At 40.3% G+C, this 18,167-nt stretch overlaps 1 protein-coding gene across 2 annotated transcripts in view; it reads left to right on the top strand.

The window, feature by feature from the left end:
- The window catches only part of kitlga (kit ligand a), a 39,152-nt gene extending 23,405 nt beyond the window's left edge, over nt 1-15,747 (top strand). The window contains exons 2-10 of one of the 2 annotated variants that reach the window (XM_052061255.1): nt 65-175; nt 1,727-1,783; nt 2,515-2,667; nt 5,076-5,253; nt 7,495-7,554; nt 9,442-9,539; nt 9,726-9,838; nt 9,950-10,004; nt 10,814-15,747. In XM_052061255.1, coding sequence (XP_051917215.1) covers nt 65-175; nt 1,727-1,783; nt 2,515-2,667; nt 5,076-5,253; nt 7,495-7,554; nt 9,442-9,539; nt 9,726-9,838; nt 9,950-9,980 — 801 coding nt within the window. In that variant the 3' untranslated portion in view covers nt 9,981-10,004; nt 10,814-15,747. The remainder of the gene's footprint in view (nt 1-64; nt 176-1,726; nt 1,784-2,514; nt 2,668-5,075; nt 5,254-7,494; nt 7,555-9,441; nt 9,540-9,725; nt 9,839-9,949; nt 10,005-10,813) is intronic. The other variant, XM_052061256.1, reaches the window with a different exon arrangement.
- The last annotated feature ends 2,420 nt before the right edge of the window (nt 15,748-18,167 follow it).

Raw genomic sequence — 18,167 nt, 5'->3', positions numbered from 1 at the left:
CCAGCTCATGTGACTGACAAGTTGAAATACTGACACGACTGCTGTTGGTTTGTGTCTCTGTCAGATTCGGATACGCGTCTGTGTCCATGTACTGCTGCTGATCACGCTCGGGGTGCATTCAAGTAAATTTGACGTCAACCCTGTGACAGATGACGTGTCGAGACTCTCGATTTTGGTAAGAACGAGTTCTCCTTTCATCCAAAGCAAAAAAAAAAAAAAACAATGGTCTCCTACTTTTCTTTACGAGCCCACTTTTAAACATTTTCAGTCCAGGTTGTCGCTCCATCATCTAAATCAGTCACATTTTGCATTCCAAACATTCACAGCACAACGATGTTACTCTTGTCACCAATTTTTCCCTACGTTACACTTTTTATGTGGTCACTTGACCACATGAGAATGACAATGCCTTTTTTGTCATGTAACTTTTTCAAAGTTCTACGACTATTCCAAATTAATATTTAAAAAAAAATGTCATTAATAAATATTATGTCTTGTTTTGGTTCCCACATTAAAACTTTAAGACTTTATCCTTGAGCAATTAGCTTTTTGTTTCCCATAATACACTACAAAAGCTTTTCCCATTACATTACAATCATGTATGTAATGAACAATCAGTTCATTTTAATTGGTGACAACTTTTTGGGTGAACGTATATTATTAGAGTATTATTCCTGTAAAATTAACGCTAATAATTGTAACATAGCTTATAGCTATATATTTCAACATCTTTTATTGATTTTAAAACTCCATTACAGCTTTGACCAGGTTTTGACTTTTTCCTCATACAATATATTTATTTATATACATACAGTATATTTGGTGTAAAATTACAATTCTATGATTGTAGAAACAACTTTTGGGGGGGGGGGCAGTGGGGAGCTTTTGGTCTTTATTAACATTTTTCAAACATTACAGTTCTATTTGCGTAGCGGTCTTGAACTTGTTTTTTTTCTGTAACATTGCAACTTTAAGATCACCACAAAACTTTTTCATAATATTTTCTCTCCCTCCCCCAACATTTGTAATAAAGTAATCCCTCATTTATCGCCGGGTTTACGTCCCCAAAAAAACCAAAACGCGATAAACAAAATCTGTGAAGTAGTCATCTTTACTTTCGACCATTATTCCATATACAATACTGCATTGAATGAAACCAGAGATGACATCTGTTTTTAGGCCCGAGCCTGAAAACAAAAACAAAAACAAAAACGTTTTCTCACAAACAACTGACATTTTTTTGGAGAAATAACTGAACAGAAAGTTTTGTCGCCATTGTGGGTTGTGTCATGGAGAGGATTTGGCAAGCTGTACAGCGATGAGACATTAGTCTACAGTCTCTTAGCCAATCAGGATTCAGAACACGATACACTGCATAAAATAAAGAAAAAAAACACCAAAAAAAACCCCCATTACATCTTTTTAAGCCGAATAAAACATTAGGATTAGCTGCTGTCCACGAGCCAGCGAGAACAACAGCTTGGGATGCTCTCTTTGAGGACACATGGCTGACAGAGAACATCTGGCTCTTATTGCGCGCCGTTCCTTTAAGAAGTCACTGAGCCTTGATGCAATTAGTGCAGTAATTAGGTGCACAAAGGCCCTGACAATGGTTGCTTCAAAGAAACCTACTTGACAGCCTTGTAATCTGCTTCGGCATTCATGTCTGCTCCCCTTTTTGGATTTGAACGTTCACATTGCTTATGTCTTGTTGTCTCTTCCACAGAAACATAATATTCCCAAAGACTACAAAATTCCTGTACATTACGTTCCGAAAGAAGAGGTACGATTTTTTGTTTATTTGTTTTTCCGTTTCCCTTGGTGAAACCGCTTGGTGATCTTGGAACATTTGCGAGCAGCTTTGTGTCGAATGTCATACGTGTGTGTGATGTGAACATCACTGCAAGCGTATCAAAAAAAAATAAAAATCACATCATATGCAAAGGATAGGGAAAAAGAGAAAAAAGTTGGAAGGCTACGTGAATATTCCACAAAAAAGTTTGAGGTCTAAGGTTATAAAACAGAAAATAATGCAATTAAATGTTGTAATGACAAAATTATATTTTTTAGAGTTCAGTCATAATATTCCCATGAATGGTCATTTTTGAAAACGGTTGAAATATGACAATGAATGGTCATGTTACAAGAACAAAATAACTGTCATGTTACAAGAATAAAATTCAAGAAGGTTGAGCTTTTACAATAGTAATATGAAAAAAAAGTTGCAAGGTCATGACAAAAAAAAAATCCAAGGTTGCATTGCTAAGTGTTCATGTTAAGAAGATAACGTCGCAGCATTACCCCAAAATGCTGCGCAAAATTGTCATGTTCCAGGAATGAAGTCGTAATGTTAATCTGCGATGTTACGAGCAAGCAAAGTTATGATGTTACCTTGAAAAAGACGAATGCTCAGAAGAGAAATGAAAAGTGATTAGAAAAAAAATCATCCATCCATCCATTGAAAATATGTATTTGTCACTGTTAGTATGTTTCTGTGTGTCTTTTTTTTTTCAGGGTGGGATGTGCTGGGTAAAGCTCAACGTTTTCTACCTGGAGGAGAGTTTACAAGACTTAGCGCACAAGTTTGGCAACATTTCGTCGAACAGAAAAGATATTAGCATATTTATACAAATGCTCCAAGAGCTACGGCTCAACATGGGTTCTGTGGTAAGACTCGTTCATTCAAATTGTTTCTATGGGGGGGTTTCCATGATTTATTTCTGCAAAGTGGGTTTTACAAGTTGGATCACTGTGAAAATAAAGAAATAAATACATAAAACAATTCTTGGTAAATCCTATTCGGCCTATAATCAATTGAACACACTACAAACACAAGTCATTTCACATCTCGGTTAAAAACAACGTTTTCTCAGCATTCGATTTCAAGGAATTCATGGATTTCATCATCTACGGTCTATGATATCAACAAAAGATTTACAGAATTCGGATAAATCGTCGCACAGAAGCAGCAAGGCCGAACAACAACACTGAATGACCGTGACAAGCAAGCCCTCGGGCGGCACTGCATTAACACCAGCGTCATTGTTGAAAGCAGATTGCTACGTGCGCTCAGTTCCGTCAGAAAGCCATCTTCTGTTCACAAAGTTCATCGCTACATCTACATTCAAAATTCTTCAAAACCATGCAAAGTAAAAGCCATATGTCAGTAACCTCCAGAAATGCGGCCGACTACTCGGGTGCCAGAGCTCATCTGAGGTGGACTAACGTCAAGCTGAAAATAAATGTTAAAATGTGTGTGCTATGGTTTAACAAGTCCACATTTGAAATTATGAAAATAATGCACAATATGTCCTCTGGGCCAAAGAAGAAAAGAACCATCTGGACTGTCATAGACGCAATGTTCAAAATCCAGCATCTGTGATGGAATGGGGCTGTGTTAGTGGCACAGGCATTGGTAACTTGCACATCTGTGAAGGCGCTATGAATGCTGAAAGGGGGCGCACAGGTTTTGGAGCAACATAAGCTGCAATCTATTTTTCAGGGATGCCCTTTGTTATATCAGCAAGACAATCCCAAACCACATTCTAGACGTGTTACAACAGCTTGGCTTCATCGTAAAAGAGTGCGGGGCTCGACTGGCTTGCCTGCAGTCCAGACCTATCTCCCGTTGAAAATTTGTGGTGGACTATTAAGCACAAGGGCGGCCCGGTAGTCCAGTGGTTAGCATGTCGGCTTCACAGTGCAGAGGTACCGGGTTCGATTCCAGCTCCGGCCTCCCTGTGTGGAGTTTGCATGTTCTCCCCGGGCCTGCGTGGGTTTTCTCCGGGTGCTCCGGTTTCCTCCCACATTCCAAAAACATGCATGGCAGGCTGATTGAACACTCTAAATTGTCCCTAGGTGTGAGTGTGAGCGTGGATGGTTGTTCGTCTATGTGTGCCCTGCGATTGGCTGGCAACCAATTCAGGGTGTCCCCCACCTACTGCCCGGAGACGGCTGGGATGGGCTCCAGCACCACCCGCGATCCTAGTGAGGATCAAGCGGTACAGAAGATGAATGAATGAATATTAAGCACAAAATAGACGCCTGACGTAGATGCCTGATGAGCGAGCAACTGAAGTACGTCAATCAAGAATGGAAATGACACGTATAGCACTTCAACAATTAGCGTCTAATTTCCAAACACTGATGCCAATTATGATTTTTTGTTTTTTTTGGGGAGGGCTGGTGGGAGGGGGGGGGGTCATGTTGCTGGCCTAAAATTCACGACGAATAAATATATATATTTTTAAAAACGTTTCTCAGTATGAACATTAATTATGTTGTATTTTTGTTTTTATTTAACATATTACACAAGATCCCAACCTCAGTGAAATTGGGGTTTGTATTCATCTCTCATTAAATAATTGATTTCTTGTAAATAATGAATGAAAAGCAGTTCGCTATCTATATATATATTGCGCGTCGTCCCGCACGCGGTCTGTCCTTCCGTCTGTCCCTTTTCAAAACGTACCTACTTCACCGCGCCGCCACTGCGCCGCTCAGGCAGTGGCTCACTACGATCGCACGGGCAGCTTAGCGAAAAAATGTTGTCTACCCACAAGCATTGCAATGAAATTGTTAGTTATTTAGTAGAGCTAAACATCTCTTTATTTTCGCGATAAGCAATGAAGATGAACAAAAAGTTGAACCAAGCAACAACACTTTTGTGGGCCGAAGGCCCACCTTACCAGCCTTCCGCAGGAACTAGCTGATGAGCCGCCCAGAGGGCGGCGAACCACCACCTTACCAGCCTTCCGCAGGAACTAGTTGATGAGCCGCCCGGAGGGCGGCGAACCAGCTAGTACAGTATATAGATGATAAACAATTGTAAAGATGTATTTAACTCATGTATTGCAGTGTCAGGATAATAACGGTGGGAGTGGACTCCGGGAAGAATAGCAATGGCGACTGCCAAAAATATTGAAGATCCTTATCAACGAAATGAAATGAAAATGATGTGGGATGTGTTTTATTGAGGGAGGCACGGTCAACTGATAGAGGCCATGGGTTACGGTATTAAGATGTACAATCAATCGTATCAGTATTGAGTTTGCTAACCGGATTGTTCTTTGCAGGAATCGGTCATGTACGACTTTGAGTGCCACTACCGTGGGGAGCGGTGGCCCACCGAGCAATACTTTGAGTTTGTGTCCGACTTCCTGGCCAGCGCGCAGCACAGGGACGACTCGGACGACTGCGAGCCTCCCCCCTGCCCCACCACGCCCTACACGCAAACAGAACAATATTTAGAAGGTCTGTGAACCCTCATCGATGCTTGGAAAAGAACCATTGCTGTGGTGCAATAATATCTCATTATTCTCGTTACATAACGTTTTCCCCGCAATGTCAGCCCCTCGAAAGATAAATAGGCATAACTTGACACTTTATTCTCTTAATATTACATGACCGTTTTTTTTCTCATATTACGATAAAAAAATCTTAAAAAATATATATATATGTATATATGTTTAAATATATTCTCACACACACATACAGTAAATACACATAATATACATACACATACACACAGATGGTAGATGCTAGCAAGGTAGCTGTCATAATGTTACAAAATTGTAGCTAGCTAGCGAGCTAATTTTTATTTTTTTTTAATACTGCATCTTTTTCAGAACATTACAAATATTTTTGGAATATAACATTTACTACAAATATGAATATTGTTACACCATTACATCATTATTTTTCTGAATTGTCTTTACGAGAAATTTCGTTGCTTCACTGTGATGTCGTAGACCGTGTAACATGAACAGCTTTTTCAACTTGATGCGCGTGAAAGATATATTTGTTACATTGTGACTTTATTTTCATATTAGTTTCTGTAATATGAACTTTATTCTTGCAAGATTACAACTTTTTCAATGTTATATATATATTTCTATATATTTTTTTCCCCTGTAATATGAGTCCTGTAAATTTCCAGCACTTTTGTATTATTACAACTTAATCTTTGTAACGTAATTTTTTTCCAGTTAGATTGTAACTTTACTTTGATACATTAGGTCTTAATATCAATTCATTTTATATTTTGACTTTATTCTCAAAATATTTCTTCTCGTATAGCTACAGTGTAGTAAAGTACAATTTTTGTAGCAAAATGTCTTTGCTTACAACTTTATTGTTTTCTTCTTCTCTGCGTGTTTTGTAATATTGCAACTTTTTTTCCCCAATAAAATTAGTTTAACTTACCATTTTTAAAATCATGTTTCACATAATTGACAACTATTTCTGTAACGTTACTTTTTTTTAAATTATGCGTTTTTTTTTTTTTACCTTCACTTTCATGTTATCGTCCGACTGCCGTCATGACATCTACACGCATAAAAAAAAGCAAGCTAATGTACGAGCTGTTGACAGCGCTGACGTCAGTTGATACTTTTCCATCAGCATCCTTGATTTGACTTGTATTTGACTTTTTAAGGCATATTTTTCCACAGCATTTTTTTGCTGAACTCTTAACGACTGTGTTTCAGCTACGTGGGAACGTTATTTTGGGGAGGGGAACTTTTGTCTCCGCCAAATCAAATGTTGATGTTTCACTCGTCCACAAAACTATTTTGCTCGCACCACAGCGTCCAAACGCGAACGCTACAAATGTGTCACACACCTTCGGCCACCTCGCTCTATAAATTCATTTCGTAGAAGGCTGGACGTCCAGTCAGAGATAATTCACGTCACAGTCGTGTATATGTATAAAATCTAAACATAAAGTGGGATGTCACATTGTCATTTAGCACTATCACCAGCCAGTGCTTCTCATTTGTCTGTCTAATAAAAATCAAAACAACAACCGATAGCGTGTAGCGTGTAGCCTATCTTGCCTATTCTGACTGTTTAGCGCTTTATTTACGTTTGATAAAAGTTCAACGTGTCGAAATGGGACCAACTTCTGCTGTCGGTTCTCACGACGCGACGCTTCTGACATCTGTTAATGGGTGAATGCATTGTGCATTGTTGGAACGTCACAGTGTGTTTATGGACCGATGCCGACAAACCACACCAAAAACCAGAGACGAGCTAACGGATGCCACCTGTGTGGCGTTGTTGCAGCCTTTTAAGCAACAGATATTTATTTGCATGTTGACACAATATTGCAACACTCACAGGCATATATTCTTTATCTTCTGGGGGAATTGACGACCATTAATGAATGTTACGGAGTCAGCTGTGAAACTCTTCTTCATGCGCGTTTGTCTGTATTATATGATGGCCAAGGCGTGCACACCAGAAGGAGAAGCACATTGCCCATTGAATTGAAACCCCAAAAATCTTATTAGGAGACACGTTTGAAAATTTGTTGTCATTTTCTGGGGGAGGCTGAAACCGATCAATTGCATTTACATTCATTTTAATAGGAAAAGATGATTCACCGTTGAATTGCAAGTGTGAAACGGATGAAGCTCGTACCTGAAAGTACCTTTGTCAATCTAATGACACTGTCACTCTAAGAAACGCGTCTGTGCTCTGTGCTCGTTTTAGGCTTGCCGTCGTCCAGCAGTAAAATCTCAGAGTGTGCTGCATCCAGAGACTGCCAAATAGGTACGTACTCTCACTCATTGTCTTGTGTTCTTCCCACGTCAAGCCTGCATGTTTGACTCTTTCAAGTGTGTGTGTGCGTGCGGGTGACATGTTAGCGCCGAGCTGCGAAACCAGTCCAGCTGGTGTGTGTGTGAAAGATTTTGACAGAACATTTGGTGCCGTCACTTGGCCTTCAAATTCCTCCTCCGAGACGGGACTGTTTGTCCCGAAGCCTTTGCGTCTTCGCTGCCGCCTGCTCCGTTTTTAAACCTTTGAACTCTTCATATGACTTAAGATCGATTGAATGGAATTAACCAGACTTGTGTAAAAAGTCATCAGTGGACTAGAAGGCCCGGTCGCTTCTCACAACCTCACAGGAACTGTTTTCAACCTCCGGGGAGCTGTGATGGAAACGTTTCACATGCAAAATGTTTCCAATATCACGTTGCGTGATTTGTGAGTTCAAACACTTGGACATTTTGAAGTAAAGAAAAATCAAAACATTGGGGAGGAGGATTTCTTCATCCCATCGTTCCAACTTAGGGTTTCAAGCATTGTTTGTGGTTTTAAGCCTTTCAAATGAGGGTTTCTTCTGAGCCAGATTTGCTTTTGCAAAATATCGTTGGGTAACTAATGACTGATGATCTGTTCGGCACGGCCTAGCAGCTTGATTGATACGGCACATTTCATACACAAGGTAACTCAATGCGCTTCACAGAATTGAAAATGCATTTAAAACCATCTACAAAACACAGGAAATACAAAGTGATGATATAAATAAAGAGCTGACTAAAATTACGTCCCAAAAAAAAAAGCGCAAGAACAAGATTTGGGAAAGAATTATTTTACAGATCCTTTGAAAGACTTTGCATGGATCTTAGTTTTTACCTGGAACGAAAAGCATTTGCACTTAGTGGTGACATCATTTCTGTAATATTACTCGACCACTTTTTGCTAAAACAGGTTTACCAGGGTTAAAATTCGGGGTTTGAGTGAGAATCGGGGTTTCAAAGTAAGATTTCAATCCCTCTGTGACGGTTTTCGTTCGGTCTTTCAAATTCGATTCAAGCTTGGTTTCAGTTTCAGTCAAAGTAGTGTTTCAAGCGAGGGTTAGGGTTCCTTGTTAGAGTTCCAATTTAGGGTTTCAAGGATTGGTTGTGGTTTTAAGCCTTTCAAATGAGGGTTTCTTCTAAGCCAGATTTGCTTTTTTCAACGTCGTGTTTCGAGCCAGTATTAGGGTTTCAAAATGTGGTTTCAAATAAAGGTTAAGGTTTTCAAATGTGGGTTTCAATCCTGGGTTTGGTTGTTCAACAAGAGGTCGGGCTTCAGAGAAGGATTTAAAAGCAGAGGTTGGGTTTTAAGTGAAAAAAAGGGCTTTCAATCAGGGTTAGTGTTTTCAAGCGGGGTAACAAAACTGGAGTTGGGGTTCGAAATTAGGGTTTCAACTGAAGGTTTTAGGCCAGGGTTAATGGGGGTTGAGTGTTTTAAGGCTGGGTTAAGGTTTTTAAAGCGAGTTGGGTTTTAAAATGAGCTTTTGGGGACAGGTTTTGGGTTTCAATGCACATTTTTAAGCCAGGGTTTTAAGATTCCCATGAAGAGAAATTAAGGGTCACGGCGGTTTTACATGTAATAACAATAATAATATTACATGAAAATATACCTCTTTAAAAACACACTAGGGTTTCAAACTTGGGGTCGGGTTTTAAATGCATTTCTAATTAGGGTTTTGAGCTAGGGCTAGGGTGGGCCGGATTACATCATCGCAACTTCTTCATACCATGATGAGTAATTTTCTTGTTATTCGAAGATTGAATATTTCCGTTGTTGTTGATCACGTTGATGCTTTTTCACCTTGTCACTCTTTCATGTTTGCCTTTTGTCAACGTCGTCAATGTTGTCTACATACAGAGCAAGAAGCGCGTCTGCTTCCGAAGGTTGTGGAGCGAAGTCTTCTGTCTTTACTCTTCATTCCCTTCCTGGCTCTCATCCTGCTGCTCGTATGGAAGGTGAGTAGTTATGCTCCCCCCCCCACCCCCCCCACCTTGTAAATTAGCCACCTACGGTTGCTTTCATCTTTGCCTGGAATTTACTGCAGCAGCTGCTCGTAGAAGTTCTGCCGAAGGTGTGGTGGAAGTATTAAAAACGATTTCTTCCCCCCCCCCCCCCCTCCTTCCCTCCCCCTCCCCTCCAAGCAGCTCAGATCACGACGGAACAGCCGAGATCTTCCGCTGAGTCCCGGAGAAGGCGTTCTCTTCACGGGAACAATAGGGCGCGCACCTCCGCTAGAGTCCCCAATTACAGAAACGTAAATGTTTTCTTTCTCGTTTGTCAAGAATAAGCAGATCCTGACTTCTATTTTTCCCTTGCTATCTGACGCCCTTGTTTTTATTTTTCCTTCTGCTTCTTTGGCTTCCAGTAACAATTTGAACATGATTGAAACTGTGTGATGAACCCTAGAACTATTTCAGCCGGTAAGACATTTTTCTACATTATTAGCATTTTCTCACTTTTGGGTCAACATTCAAGTAAACGAAAACTAAATCAATGGAAAATTTTTTTTAAATAGATTGAAAGAAAAAAAACTAAAATGCATTAAAAATAGATAGATAGATAGATAGATAGATAGATAGATAGATAGATAGATAGATAGATAGATAGATAGATAGATAGATAGATAGATAGATAGATAGATAGATAGATAGATAGATAGATAGATAGATAGATAGATAGATAGATAGATAGATAGATAGATAGATAGATAGATAGATAGATAGATAGATAGATAGATAGATAGATAGATAGATAGATAGATAGATAGATATAGATATATGTATAACTTGCTTTACATATTTGTCAATGAATATTATTCATGAGATTTTGGGTTGGGACCATTGGAACTTTCTAAAGATTTATGGTTGTCTTACTTAAATCAGTATGAGCGTCACATTTGAATTTGTGGAATGTCAGAAGGATTTACAGTCATCTAATTTAATGGGCACAACCTTTCTGCTATTTAGCGATCCGGTTATTTGCACTACCACAATTTTCGATTTAAGGTCATCTTAATTTGATTCAGGGTAAATTTTATGCCATTTATGGTCGACAAATTTTAATTGCCGCAACTTTTACAACGATTTAGTGTCGTCTTGTATTAACCAGGGCAAGCCTTCTGGGATTTGTGGGAGTCTTATTTCAACCGATGCAAATTTTGAAAGATTTATGGTCATCTCGTTTGACCTCACTTCATTTGTGTGTGTGTGTGTGGGGGGGGGCTCTCCAGGTGATGAAAGCCACATTCCATATGGGGGTACACCACAGAGGCAATTCAAAGAAACAAACAAAAGAACTGCTTCCTCTCTCTACTGCGTCGCCCGCCAGCAACCATCGTTTCGTCCGCTCTCACCAACCACCCTCGACCCTTCTACTGTATGGATACGCTTTTCCTTTTCGCTTTAAGACTGGGTTCATTCATTGAGGAGTACGAAAAACAATAAGAGAAAAAAAAAAGATGTTCGTTTTTAGAAGCGGCCCCCCCACCACCACCACCCTCGAGTATTTCGTCTCTTGGACTTGATGGCATCCTCACAAACTTTAAGCAAAGAAGAAGAGAATGTCGGATTGTGACAATGCTGATTATGTTTTTTCCCCCCTCCTGCTACCTCCACTCACTGGATATCCCGCACTCCTCCTCACCATTCACCTCGCCCATCATCTCCATTTTAGTCTTCTGGTGGGGCTCGTGCACTCCATTTATTTATTGTTACACTCCAGGAGCACATTTGCAAATGCGGGGGGGTCTTTTTAAATTATCCGTCATAGGAAATCATGCAAATCATCTTATCTAGATTATTATTTGTTAAAACTTTCTTACTCGTCATACAAGTGCAAAAGGAAGACAACGGCTTTTCATACTTAAAAAAAAATGCCAAAAAAAACAATTCCCATAGGAAATAATGTCAATTATCTCGACTGTAGCCATTGTTAAAGCTTTGCTAATTGTTCAACAACATTTTAAGTGACATTATTCGCTGTCATTGAAGTGGCACCGTGAGTGTGGCTGCTATGCTGAAAAAAAAAAAAATTCTTGTCTTCTATTTACTCAGTTTTATTTTGTCAAGTCGTACACAATATAATCATCAGGATTTAGATACATTTCAGAAGTAGATCTATCGTCTACTTCAAAAAATGGATCATAAGGATCTGGATCCAGATGTTATTTTGTGCGGCCACTTGATGAAATAACATTGACTAATTTCAACGCAACCTTTTTTTTCGTCAGTGTACTGCTGTCCCTTTTTTTTTTTTTTTTTTACTCTCATACAACTTGGAATCTTCACTTACAGGTTCTTTCCTTCTTTGTTTGACCTTTCATGCTCACTGAACTACAGCCTCAGCTTTGGTGGTTCCACTGTATTCAAACACATGCTAGCTACGATACTAATTAAGTAAGGTGACGTAATGTGCAAAACAGAGCCATGAATGCTCATTAGCACTTTTAGCCTAGCATAGCCTAAAGACATGCCTGTAAAAAAAGTCATGTGCTCTCCTCTCTTTTGTCCTTACTGTCTCAAATCAAATCTGATTCACGTCATAGCAAACGAAAAGCTATGCCAATTAGCGTCATGGAGGCTAACTCTATAAAACGTCCACTCGGGGAGGCTGCTTTGCGGCGAACAAAAAGCAGACGTATTCACCCGGCCGTCCAATTTCTTCTGCTTTTACGCATGTCTTTGATGTGCCTGAAGCTAACTGCGCTAAAGCTACAAGCAGGAGTCATCATCAGGAATACACGTGCACGTTTTACAGATGCTACCTTCAAAACTTTTTTTTTTTGTAGATGATTACTGGCCTCAAAATGTAATTGATGCAACAAAATTTTACTTAATAAAATATATACATTTTGCTTAGAGTGGGTCATTTTAACAAAACTATTTAAAAAAAAATCACGTGTTAAATATTACCGTATTTTCACGACCATTCGCCGCACCGTACGGTTGGGCGCAGTCTCATTAATGGGTGCTATTTCTGTATTTTACACATAGACAAAACGCACTGTATGATTGGCCGCAGTTTTAAAGTGGTAAAACATACGCCAGCTTATAAACATACGGCATGTATGCGCGCACGCTAAAAACACGTTAGCTTGAAGCATACGGTAGCAGGCCAAGACATACAGATACAAGCTAAAAACACGTTTTTAAAAAGGCAACGACAGCAGAACTGAGTTCGGGTGTATTTTATTTAGCCATCGTACACTGTTCTCACGTTTTCGATCGATCATCACCCAGAAATCCATCAAAGTTCTCATCCTCTGTATCAGAAGCAGAGGACTGCACATCCCAGTTGTCATTGAACGTATCACATGCTAAAGTGTGAGTTGCTGCGCATTGCCGAGCGGAAAGAAGGAGCAGCAACAGCAAAGTCAACATTTCTCTCGTGTGAAGCTTTCCCACATTTGAAAGTAAAGAACAGAGCGAAACATGGTGGCAGCGCGTGTGTGTGTAGAAAGAATTGAACACCGTACCGTAATCCATTAAAAACGCCGCGTTCCCTCTCTCTCCCCTTGAAGTTTGAACTGAGCTTCGTAGGCGTGTGTCTTTGTCGAATTTATTTTCGGGGGTTCTTAGAAACCAAAACCGAAGTTGTTTTGCAACAAAGCACATTGCCACACTCTATACAGGTGTTGGTACCTGCTTGCAGCGTCCCTTTAGCGTCCACTTACACGCCCACCCTTCACCCATTGGCGGACTGCTCCCCAGCATGCCTTTCCTCTCTCACGTCTGCCTTCTCTCGCTCTCTCTCTCTCTCTCTGTCTCTCTCTGTCTCTCTGTCTGTCTCTCTCTCTCTCTCTCTCTCTCTCCCCCTCTCTCCCTCTCTCCATATATGTATATATACACGCCGACCCTTCACTGATTGGCCGACTTCTTCGCCACATGCCTGTACACAGTCACTTCCGCCTTTTCTCTATATAAACAGCGTGTCGGCTGTCAGTCAGATTTCGGAACTCAGCGCATACAAAAGACGCTCTGCATCATAAGGCGTCCTGTCCATTTTGGAGAAAAATTAAGACTTTTAATGGCGCCTTGTAGTCGTGAAAATACGGTAATTGGTATCCCTAACTTGAGTTCGGAAAAATAAAATAAATCAATCAATGGAAACAAGAAAAACTCTTTGACACGGACTACAAAGCAATACTGATTATTTGTCTAATCTGAGCAAATTGTAAATTTGACATTACTATTTAATATGTTTAGTGAGTTCAACTGTGTAAATACATCGGAAAAGAATTATCCCCCCCAAAAAATAGCAATATGAAATATCATTTTAAAAAGAATAACCTAAATGACAAACCTAATTTCAAATTGCTGCATGAGATTTTATGTTCAAATAGAATTTTTTTGTAAATATGTTTCAAGCGCTCCAAGTCACCAAACCGTCATTTGTAAGTGTCATTACCTACCTAATTGTTTTCCTTTAAAATATATTTAATATATATATATATATATATTTTTTTTTTTTTTAATCATAATGATTTCACTCAAAACGTTCACGTTCGTCTCAGGTATTGTCAAAGGGTCAAGTTGCCGTTTCAATCAGGGTTTTATGATGGGAGTTGTGGTTTCTAAAATATTATGGTAATTCCTTTTCATCACAATCACTTTTCTTTCTTGCCGATGGCAACATCTGCAATCCACACTGCAAACAAACGGATCAAGTTCTCTTTGAGTGACTTTCAACAGAAGTCCCCTTGTGCCTTTTGTTTAATTGGGCAGACGCCGATCATGTTCTGAACTCCTGTTTTCTGCCGCATGACTGTGATTAACCCTCTTGTTATGTTCTTTGCGACACCAAATATGTTTGCGGGTCAACAAGACAGCCTGCATATGTTTAGCCATCGGAAGAGACGAGCTAACCGAAAACGTGCATCTTTAGACTGCGATAAAAATGGAACAATTGAGAAAATTGGGGATCCTGAACGACTCGGGATCCCACGGGGAGAGCTGGAAGAAGTAGCTAGGGAGAGGGAAGTCTGGGCTTCCCTGCTAAAGCTGTTGCCCCCGCGACCCGGCCCCGGATAAGCGGTAGATGATGGATGGATGGAGAAAATTTAAACGGGTCAAGTTGACCTATATCTCATGTTTGACCGCGTGCAAAGCCATATTTGAAATTTAACAGGTCAATTTGACCCTCTACACAGTGAAGTGACCACGAACAAAGCCAGCAAAAGAAGCCTTTTTGACTTTCTTCTTTCATATCTCCACTTACTTTTACAATGGGTCAATTTGACCCCCAGCGAGTGCATGATTAGCTACCATATCTTCTTAACAATCGAGAACGAGGCCAGCAGGAGATATTTCATCTCCAATTTTTTTAATGATTTCATTTTGAGTCTTGAATTGGGTCAATCTTTTTTCTGTTTTTTTTTAATTTGAAAGAACGAAGTAAAGAACAAGCCGTCAATAGAACATTTACCCTATTTTTCACATTTGATGAATGGATGGGTGGGTCATTTTGACCCTCTACATATGCATGTTAAAATATAAAACACAAAATGATGGCAAACATGGCCAGACCAAGAAATCTTATACTAATGTTGAGTCGTAAACTTCAATAAGGGTCATTTTGACCCACGGCATAACAGGAGGGCTAATGATGAATTACTTCAACACAATTGACAAAAATGTCAATGAACGGATTCCTTGCACACCTTTGTAATCCACCTTTGCTTGCTTTTTAATGTGCATTTGTCACCCAAAAAAGAAGCTCATTTATCCCGCACGGTTCCCGAGATGCTACTGCTACAGTTCTGGCTTTTTTTTTTCTCTTGCCTCCCGGCGACAGAGCAATGTTCCCCTCCGTCCCCCCTTCTCACATGTTGACTCTTGACGAAAGCTGTGAATGAATGAAAACAAGGTGGTAGCGCCTACTGAATGATGTTGTTCATACTGGTCCTGAACGCCATTTAAAAAAATATATATATGTATGACACAGTGGGACAATCAAAATGTCCAGATGGTAAAATAAGTCTGGTGGGCCCACAGAAAAAGGCAGATATTGCTATTCTTGTTAGTATTATTACGCTAATTATTATTAGGGTGATGATGAATGCCCAGCTGCTACTCTGGGTGAGAACTCTACTGTATTCTGTATTTTTTGTTTTGTATAAATGTAAACAAGCATACATACCATATGAATAAAGTACATATATCCTGACTAGTGTGCATCTCTTTCCAAATGTGCGAAATCACACCCCATTCAGACATTTGCTTCGGGCCAAAATACTTTGGACTTTTTTACGTGTATAGGCTCATTAGTTAAATGGCAGTCAAAACTGTGTCAACATCAACAAAATGATTCAGGAGTGAGGAGGGTGTGGCAACTCTGGATTCATGAGGGGCTCTGGGGAGGTGTTGAGTGGTATTTAAAAAACACACACACACATTTGGAAAAGGCTGTGAGGGATTCCCAAGTAGTGGTGCGCTCCTCCCATAAATGTGATTTACAACCCAACACCCGTTACCGGTCCGCGGGTCATTTGGTACCAGGCCGCACAGAAAGACTCAATAGCTTACATTACTTCCGGTTTATTCATTTCAGAATCTGAAATGTTTTATTTTGAAAAAATACCGGATTCTGTTCATATACAGCAGGGGTCGGAAACCTATGGCTCGGGAGCCAGATATGGCTCTTTTGATGATTGCATCTGGCTCGCAGATAAAACAAAATATTATCGCTTGTTTAATCCATCCATCGATTTGTTCTGTTCAGGGCTGCAGTTGGCGGCAGGAGAGCGATTTTAATTGGATGATACTAGCCTACGTAGGCCGTTGCTGGGGAAACAGGTAGACGCCCCCTTATGAATCAGCCTGCTCGGTCATTAGCTCAAATCTAATCGTTCGACGAATAAAATGGCGAAAAGAAAAAAAGATGACGACTATGGTACACTTCAGGACGAATGGACCGAATGAAGGATTCGCCTTTGTGGAGAGAACAAGTTCTGCGGTGTGTCTAATTTGCAATGACAAAACACCATCGACGAAACGGTCGAATGTGAAGCGGCACTTTGACAGCAGAAAGGAAGCGTGCAGGCTTCTGAGCAGGGTGCAAGCTAGTCAGCAGCAACTTGTTTCCTTTGGTATCGATAGCCACACCTTGTTTAAAACCCTCTGCTACTAACCCATACAATATTTCTTTTAGTCCATCAGTTATTTTCCCTCTCTGACTCTCTCTCTCTCTCTCTCTCTCTCGTCTAACAAAAAGTGTCATTATGCAGCGTGCTGAAGGCGTGTGGGAATGAGCTCGGGAGCGCAGTCACAGGTCAGGCCTTCTCAGCTTGCCGCCGTGATGATGCGTCTCGGCCATTATGCTGCTCTTCCCCGCAGCCACGGGAGAATACACGGCCCCCGTCCGCCTTCGTATGGAACCCCGTCCCAAGAGGCCGTAACAGGAGGCTTATCGCCGCGTCGGACTGTGCTGTAATACTCCTGTGAAAGGTCCGCCAGGCCGCCTCCCAGTGGTGGCTTTGCTGGGCATGAGGGAGCGGGGAAGCATCCAAAAGATACAATCACGCAGGGTTGTCTGTGTCGTAAACGTGGTTCAAGTTTGATCGCAAAATCTCAGGTGGGATTCGGAAATGAAGTGGAATGGAGCCTAAAATGGCCGGTTCCAAACAAAATGGCCGACTCGTTTTCTTTTTTAGCTTGGCGTCCGATCTGATCTCAAATCCAAAGCACGGCACTCCTCACCGAACATTGTCTCAATTGAACAGACATCACAACACAAAAACTACCCAATGTACAGTATTTTGCCACAAAGAAATGTTTTTGTCACATGACAGATAATCGCAAACTTAGGGAACAGGTGAGATTTTTTTTCCAGTGAATTTTCGAAAGCCAACTATGTGAGGGCCACAGCCACAGAAACACCTTTAACACAACAAGGACCACATCTCCTTCCAACAAACCAAGTACAAAAACCACAAAACCGCCACAAACAGATGGAGGACCAATTCACATGTAAAATATGTTAGCTATTTGATGCAAACAGTTCAAAAATAAATCTCAACATTTGGAGAAACTGGACTTCAGTTCGAGGGTAGAGGTAATCAAGATAAATGGCCTGGTAAGACTTTTTATACTCTTCAGCAGTCTGTGCCAGAAATGATACCACAAAAATCAGTTCAGAGACTGGGATAAAGTGGTTGTATCATATGTATTATAAATATACTGTATTGTCAAATAAAGATCACGAGGAGGAGAAAAACTGCCACTACTCATGAAGTTGTTGAGATACTTCATGAAAAAAACTATTATGAGCAAATGATGAAGATTAATGAATAAACATTTAATTGGATATGCTGTATATAAATATAGTCAGATGTGGGGGGGGGGGGGGGGGGGGGTTCCCTCCAAAAATGAAGAAAGAAATGGTTTTTATACAGCAAGCATGCTAGCGAGCATATGGTCACATGAATGAAGATTCCGGTCTTGCCAAAAGATAAAAGAATATTGAGGCAAAATACGGCAGGCTTATTAAAAAACAAAAAAAAATGTATCGCCAGCCTCTTAAAACAATGGCCTAACTCATATGTGGACACAAAAATTCTCTTTTTGCCTTACACTGCTAGCCACCCC

The sequence above is a fragment of the Hippocampus zosterae genome, chromosome 3 (assembly GCF_025434085.1).
Source record: "Hippocampus zosterae strain Florida chromosome 3, ASM2543408v3, whole genome shotgun sequence".
Lineage (NCBI taxonomy): Eukaryota > Metazoa > Chordata > Actinopteri > Syngnathiformes > Syngnathidae > Hippocampus > Hippocampus zosterae.
The sequence above is the reverse complement of the archived record's forward strand: the minus strand, read 5'-3'. Positions and strand labels throughout refer to the sequence as shown.